General features: G+C 44.3%; 1 protein-coding gene across 3 annotated transcripts in view; it reads right to left on the bottom strand.

Moving 5' to 3' along the window:
* Positions 1–81: 81 nt before the first annotated feature.
* LOC101860383 (endoplasmic reticulum membrane sensor NFE2L1) overlaps positions 82–8485 on the bottom strand; it is a 41513-nt gene continuing 33109 nt past the window's right edge. For all 3 annotated transcript variants that reach the window (XM_035973592.1, XM_035973591.1, XM_035973590.1), the window contains exons 9-11: positions 4487–4825; positions 3328–3492; positions 82–2524 (exon numbers count right to left, since the gene is read on the bottom strand). In XM_035973592.1, coding sequence (XP_035829485.1) covers positions 2102–2524; positions 3328–3492; positions 4487–4825 — 927 coding nt within the window. In that variant the 3' untranslated portion in view covers positions 82–2101. The remainder of the gene's footprint in view (positions 2525–3327; positions 3493–4486; positions 4826–8485) is intronic.

Here is an 8485-nt window from a genome sequence, read left to right on the forward strand (position 1 = left end):
GGGGGGGGAAAACAACAACCAATCACATTCAACAACACTTACCACGGACAGACAACAAACATTTCTCTATGTACAGAATTCTTCTTTTTTTTATCACATGAAGCATGTTATTGTGTGCAGACTAAATAACATAACTTGTAGGAGGTACACGGAGTATATATATCACACAGGTCTACAGAGGCAAAGAGCAATAGACAAAACACAACATCACGACGGAAAGCCAAAAATAGAAAGAAACGACAACAGAAAGAACGAAAGAAATATACTCAAATGAAGTAAAAACTGCTGGCTGAAAAAAAAAAAAAAAAAAAAACCAACTTCCCATCGGCAGTGGATGATCGACCGCATAAAAAAAATAGAGAGGTTGAGAAGACATCATCAGGGTGTGTCACTACACATCTGCTACGAACACGCGCGCTGTTGGGTGAGAAGAGATCAGGATACCTACAGATCTCAAGAACACTGGGTCAGACAGAAGATGGACGCTTCAGAAGGAAACAAACAGCAACAGCGTAGCGTGTTTCCACAAAACAAAGACAGACATCACTGCCACCCAAAAATTCTGACAACCGTGTGAAACGGGAGAGACAATTTCTGTGAAGGGGACAAACAGACCTCAAGCAATGATCTCAACCTACAAATTAGCCTCATTTCCCATCTGTGTGAATCCAAACAGCATCATTTACACGAGAGGAGAGGGAGAGGCGATGTCCATAATGTGATGAAAGAACGGGGGAGAGATATACGAATCTCAACATAACATCTCACCCTTTGACGCCATCAACAGAAAGAAAACAAAGAGATCAAACAGAGAATACATGACGATGCTTTCAAATCGCAGCTGCCTATAAGTCAATGTGAAACAAGACACCCAACAACATAAGAGACAAACAGTTTATCCAAACAAAACTGGAAAAAATTATTTTGTTTTAAAATTAAAAAAAGAAGGGAAAAACCATCGGGGGGCATTGACGTAGAACCAAGTTCAGGACGCCTCTGGCTTGCCCAACTCAGAAGCAGAAGACACGTCTGTATCTTCAACAGACACTCGCTCATGGCAAACGAGCCTCACCCTTCACCGATAACCAAAAAAAGTAATAATCCAACACTCTTTTAAAAGAGTGAAACAAAGACGATGAGGACTTCTTCCTAAAAAGAGACAGCATCCAATAAAAGATGAAAACATCATCTCTGATGAGAAGGCCATTCCTTACACCATGAGAAACAAAAACAGTTCAACACCGTATCAAATTTCCCGAATTCTGGAAATATTTTTTTGAAAGTGGCATCCATTCATCTGGAAAATCAGAATCAAAATCACCCCCCCCCCCTCTTTTCAAACTCTTTCCAGGCATCTATGAAGAGACCAGGGTGAGGAATATATGATAATAGAGCGTGTGTGGCTAGCTAAGCCAACAAATGGAGGGTGGTAAACTTCACATACCAGACAGAGAGCTTACAAATACAAGGCCACTGTTTCGGCCTCGGTTTTTGCCTCAGAACCCAATCTGGCTTGCACAAATCGACAAATGGAATGGCAGTACAACGCGTGCGCGGATAGATCATCCTATCCAAAAAGAACATCACAAAACAAATTATTGTTTCAGTCAGTCAGATGCCCGTTAAGCTATGAGGAGGAGAAAAAAGTGCCAGCTAACGCAGTGAGAGATTTCAGAAGGAACAAGTAAAGCCGTTCTACACACAGCAGATAGCCTTTGTGCACTACTGATGCTACCTATCTCTCCCAGAGAGCAGATCATTATTATAATCCGTCCACATCGAACTATGAACCAAACGGTTACAATTCAGAAACAACTGTTGTCTTGAAGATCCTACAATCAATGAAAGTGACACTTTCGCTTTTAAAAAAGGATGTTTTCAACCCCCTTCAACAGATAACCAGGTCTAGAAATCCTCACGGTATGTATGATAGAGATCAACTACGTATGCACTCAGGAAGTTTTTTTGTAAAACACAGTTCTGAGTTGAACCAAAGTACTCTACTCATGATTTCTACCAATTGTATTGTTCATCCCCCATGTCCTACAAGAGGGGGGAAAAAAAAAACCCAACAGAAAATCAAGGCAGTCGTTTCGTTTCCTCACTCGTCAAAAGCTTTGCGTTTTCTGGATCCGTTGTTGGTGTCGGAGCCCGCGTCCTTGGTAGAAGACGACGACGCGGGGGCGGTCCGGCTGCTATTTTTGTTAGCGGCCAGGTTGCGGGGCACCAGGAACACGTTGCCGTCGCTCGACTGCTGCAGGGAGTAGAGGTTGGGGTCGTATGGCTCTCCGCGCTCGTCCCGCAGCGACTGGAAAATGTGCGTGTACAGCTGGCCAAACTTGTCGCGCATGCGCCGCGTCTCCCGCTCCATCTGGGCGCGCTCCGCCACCAGCCGGTCCCGCACCTTCTGCAGGTCCAGCATCTCGTCGGCCAGCGTCACGATGACCCCGACCTTGCGCTTGCGGCAGTTCTGTGCCGCCACCTTGTTCTTGCCCCGGCGACGGATGTCTCGGATCAGGTTCAGCTGTCAGGTCAAAGAGAGAGAGGAGGAAACGACGTATCAAACACAGCGTTCAAACTACAAATGATTTTTCAACAGGTGCAACATTAACAAATCCACATTTCCACATTCCACCAAAAAAAAGAGTTGTTTTAAAGTTTTAGCAGGAGTTTTACAGCACTTGAAACGCAATAAGGTCATATAAGTGCCGAAGATTATAGCTGTTACAAGAGAGTAACAAACAAAAAAAAGAAGGAGAGGAGATAGAGACGACAGATTTTTTTAAGGAAAGAAGAAGCAAACCACACCCAGAGCCCCCGCCCACCACTCACAGCGTTCTAATGAAATATTGCTTTTGAAGAAGTATAAATAGCATCGACAAATTCAACAAAAAACTGCTGGTGTCACAGATAATGTCCAGGTTCTGTATTATTTCTACTTCCTTTTGTACAAGCTTTCATTTCTGCAACTACAGATCAGTGCTTTCAAAGTTTTTTAAAGTTATTTTTTTTAGTAAGTGTTTTACGGCACTTGCAACACAATAAGGTCATATAAGTGTCGAAGATTAGAGGTGTTACAAGAGAGTAACAAACACAAAAAAGAAGGAGGCGAGAAAAAGACAATAGATGTTTGATAGGAAAGAAGAAGCAAACCACACCAGAGCACCCGCCAACCACCCACTGCTTTCAAAGTGATTTACGTCAAAACAAGTCGTTCGTACAAACTAGAAGTAGTAAGCTCAGGACTTTCTGGATCGACGACAACGACACCTGGAACGACAACAACAACATAACAGGACTTTCCACAAAACAAAACCAAACCCTCACCTGAGCCTCGGAGAGCTTGTGTTTGGTGAGCATCTCGTTGAAGGTGTCCACGGGCCACTCGATGATGTCATCCACGGTGAAAGGAACCTTCATCTCTGTCGCCCGGCGCTGGTCGCGGCTCTGGGGGCCCTTGCGAGCAGGCTCCTTCTGGGCATATTTCTTCACCTACGAGAGGGGCAAAGATCACAAACGTTAATCACAATTCATCTATTCCATTTGAAATGGAATTCCATCTAAAGTCAACGGTCGTACAACTACATGTTAGAAATCAGACAGTATGTCTAGTGCTTTTGTCTTATATATGTATTTTTATATAGTAGAGGGTTTTACGGCGCTCGCAACTGCATAAGGTCATATGAGCGCCAAGGGGTGGGTGTCAACAGAGAAGTCTTTACATGTAATCAGACTTACTCTGCTCACCTCTCTAGCTTCAACAGCACAAGGTCTGCTTCGACTATCAAGGCACCCCGGAAATAGCAGGTCACAAGAGTATGACAAACATACAAAAGTAGAGGAAATGACAATAGTAAGGATTAAGAAAGAAAACGCAGCAGTTCCCTGTTGTAGATCAGGCACAGTTATGAGCGTGACATGAATCAGCCCATTTACAATTCTACTATGCTTGAACGAGAAATGTCCCCCCCTTTGGGAATGGCCTAAAGACACTTCAGTGAGTGGCACTGCCCCGGGGAGTGCTTTTGTCTTACAGCACAATTATCATTGTACAGTTACGAGATCATCACAACAGTTTTGGGGTTCCCAGCATTAGCACTGACAGAAGCCAACCGTAATTTTATCGCTGGAAGAGATCCTTCAAGTTTTTCTGCTGATTCCATAGCCGAGGATAACGGGATTTTTCTTTTGTTTTTTTAATGCTGTTAATACCAAGCAACCAAGAGCTCGGAAAAGTATGTGTGTGCATGTACTCACCTCTCTCGGCAGTTGCCCCGGCGACGTGTTGTAGGTGAGTTTGTGTGTATGTACGAGTGCATGTACGTGTGTACTCACCTCTCTAGGCAGTTGTCCCAGCGGGGTGTTGTAGGCGTGGTTGTGGATCAGTGTGTGTGTGTGTGTGTATATATATATTTTTTTTTTTATATATGTATGTGTGTGTGTGAATGTGAGAGTGTGTATATATATATATCTATAATGTACTCACCTCTCTGGGCAGTTGCCCCGGCGGGGTGTTGTAGGTGTGGTTGTGAGCCACCTGGTGCTGGGCCAAGGCCCGTGACCCGTTGGGATCGTGCTCCGTGTCGTTAGAGGCCGCCGAGCTGTTGCCGTGGTGACTGCTGGCAGGGCTGCCTGCGACAGACGAGGACGAGGAAGGCGTCGACGAAGACGAGGAGAAGCCTCCCTGGTAGGCGAAGCCCGAGTCGTTGGAGGACTCGGAGAGACGCGACACCTTGCTGTAGGGGCCGCTGAGGTCCTCATGCTGGCCGCTCAGCTCGCTGCCACCCGTGGCTCCCTCAAGGCCATCAAATGCGTCACTGAATTCCTGTAGCGGGGAAGAGAAAAAAGATGAAAAAAGTTTATTCATTTGGACAAATGTGTTGGTTTGTTCGATTGTTTGAGTACCCTACAGAGAAATTCCTGTTGTAAGGAAGAGAAAAAAGATGAAGAAGTTTATTCATTTGGACAAATTTATTTGTTTGCTGGAGAAAACAGAAATTCCTGTTGTACGGACAGAAAAAGGGAGAAAAGTTCATTCATTTGGACAAATTTGTTGGTTTTGTTTATTTGAGTAAAAAGAAGCACACAAACACAATGGTCATTTCCTGATGGGGAAAAGTAAGACAGACAGACAGACAGACAGACAGACAGACAGACAGACAGACAGACAGACAGAAACGACAGAGGGAAATGGTAAGGTAAGGAGCTGGAAAAGTAAAAAGTACGACCTACTAGTTGTGCAATCCAACCACTAGCATTTATCTAAACAGAGTAAAGAAAAATCAGGGACAAAAAGAGACACAGCCCAATATTATTTGAGCCACCCTTAAACCCACATGTGAGGCAGCGTGGTGGAATCACGCTCTCGTCAAAATAATCAAAGTGAAGAAACTTGCATTTTTCCGCAGGTTTGTGAATTTTTATCAAATTTTTATTTTTTGTCTCAACACCTTTCATGCCCATTAAATTAAGAACTCATTTCTGTGTTGATTTTTCTGAAAAGCGTTGATTAAAGGCACAAAAATGTACATTTTCGGTTACCACGGACTCTTAAGCTAAGGAAATAACTAATCTTGGGCGGCCATTTTCTAACTAATTTTACTTCTGAAAACAGGTGACCCCCACCTCCTTCTTTCGTAAATATCTCGACTTGTATTCAAGATAAATGGATATTTTTTTTCGTCCAAAACAAAAGACAAGTGAATAAGCTTTAAGATGATACCAATAACTCTACATGCCCAAAAATTGACGAGAGCCTGATTCCACCACGCTGCCTCACATATCATACCCACCTCCCACCCCCTCTGAAAATAGCTCTCTATCATTGAAAAAGAATGTACTTCACTAAGTTACAGATTTTTTCATGATACATATACACTATAAAACAAGCAGGAGAATTGAAAGAGTAATTACATTACAAATTACAAAAAGCCTAATTTCCAGACACTGTTTTCTCAAAACAATGACACCGGTACAAACACAACGAACTTGCCGACTTCCCAGATCGACAGGTGTTAGATACAAGTGTTCAAGCAGCACTCGAGGACCAATCGAATACTTTTTGTTTGTTTCAGAAACAGTCTTACTGCACTTACACAACACAATTAGGTCGTATGAGTGCCAAAATAAGGAATGAAGAAAGGAGCTACAAGAGAGGAACAAACACACAAAAAAGAGGAGGAGAGATAAAGATGATTGAAGTTTGACAGAAAAGAAAAAGTAAACCACACCAGAGCACCCGTCAACCACCCGCCAATTGACCGCACAAAAGCTGTTTTGTTTGTTTGTTCGTAGGAGTAAAGAGAAGCACATCGACACAATAACGGTCATGGGGGAAAAAAGTTACAACAGTCCAACAGAAACAACAGACAGAAAGTAAAGAAGTAGGAGGACCTACCAGAGGTGCCCCCAAACCTCCCCACTGCAAACCCAAACAAACAAACACACCCTCCAACCACCCACTCAAAAACTGCAAACCCAAACAAACGAAGACACAAACAAACAAACAAATAAAGACACCAACAAGCGAACACACAAACCCACGCACAAACGCACGCACATTCAATGACCTGTGAGAACCAGGCAATCTGAAAGACCTGCGACCACACACACAAACAAACAAACAAACACATGCACATTCAATGACCTGTGAGAACCAGGCAATCTGAAAGACCTGCGACCACACACACAAACAAACAAACACACAAACACACGCACATTCAATGACCTGCGACCACACACACAAACAAACACACACACAAACAAACAAATAAAGACACCAACAAACACACACACACATTCAATGACCTGTGACCACACACACAAACAAACAAACACACAAACACACGCACATTCAATGACCTGTGAGAACCGGGCTATCTGAAAGACCTGCGACCACATCTCCAGGGTCAGCTCTCCCTCCGCCAGACCAAACATGGCGCAGAAGACAGCAGCTCATCCGAGCACACCCTCCACACGCCCACCAGCATGGGCCACCCACGGGTACACACACACACACGCACCGAGTCCTCCTCCCACTAGATCTACACAGTCCGCGCTCGATTCTCGCAGACACTCTCACAAAACGACTGACGACACGACGTCCTGGCAAAAACAGCACCTGGATATGGACGGCTGGTGCCTCTATAAATGAATTATTGGTGGTCTACACGACGTCCCAACTGCACTGGACACCCGGGCGAGATACGAGCCACAGCAGAAAGCAGAATCCTCTACCCCAAAGTGGCCTCCTCAGAAGAGTCCGAAGAGTGTTCTTTCTCTTGGTGTTATTTCTACAGTCAGTTGCTCGAAGAGTTCGTTCCCAATATTTGAGCCACATTCACCAACTAAAAAGTTTCTCAGGTTCACTCAGGGTCGCAACACAACTAATCGGCCCCCAAAAAAATTAAAATTAATAAATCCTCAATGTATTTTGCTTGTTTTTGTTTTTGTCCAGCAGCTTCCGGTAAATCTGCAGTTATTTCCCCTCACCAACGACTGACTTCAGCTATACGTCCAACAGTGACGGAGGAAAGACTCCATTGTCGTCACCGACACATTCAGCTCAGACTCGGACGTTCTCCGCCGATCATTACACCAGAATATTGCTGGACAAACAACGAGTTACAGTTAACACGGGTGGCAGAAACACTCAGAATCAAGTACCCACACAAAAAATTAAGTAGAGAAACTCACAAAAGTCAAATAACTGAGGTACCTCTCTCTCTCTCTCTCTCTCTGCCTTCAACTAAACATCAAATCAAGTTCTATCTGAACACCAAACTCTCGAGACAAAAACACACAAGTTTCTGACCAAAAACAGAACTTGGCATTTGACTAAATCGTCAGAGCTGATCTCGTCAAAGAACCTAACAAGATTCCGTGACCTCTACAGAACTCAATCGGGACCCACTTCCGTTTCAAAACAAAAATCAAGACGTTGCAAGCCACAATCTAGATCAGATGGCACAGATTCCCCCCAATCACAAAAACCGCACCGCGACAAAAATCACCAAAGTATCCAAAACAGCTGTGCTGGAGAAATAAATCTTATGTCCAACTCAGGGTAATAATTATTATACCCGTACTGAACACGACAGAGGCACACGGCCACAACCAGAACGAGAAAACTCTTCTTTCCTCTATCACGCCTTATATCTTGGTCTATAGATTACGTTCGCTGTTTTAATAGCAGTCAGTCTAATCCTATATCTCTCTCTGTCTCTCTCTATCTATCTCTCTCTCTCTCTCTCTTTCTGTGTCTCTCTCCGCCCTTCTCCACGAGCCGCCGCTTCACGACTGTGCGGCAACGACCTGTCATCAGCCGACACAGACACGCACAGAGAGACAGCCCAGAGACCGTCCCCAGGGGCAAAAGCCAAACTTTGGTACAACTTTACCCTACAAGGAGGTCATGAAAGAAAGGCGGAAAATGACTCGGCGAAAACAACCTCTCACGGTACGCGCGTGCAGGGCAGGCAGGCAG

Source organism: Aplysia californica, unplaced genomic scaffold, assembly GCF_000002075.1.
Source record: "Aplysia californica isolate F4 #8 unplaced genomic scaffold, AplCal3.0 scaffold01477, whole genome shotgun sequence".
NCBI classification, from domain to species: Eukaryota; Metazoa; Mollusca; class Gastropoda; order Aplysiida; family Aplysiidae; genus Aplysia; species Aplysia californica.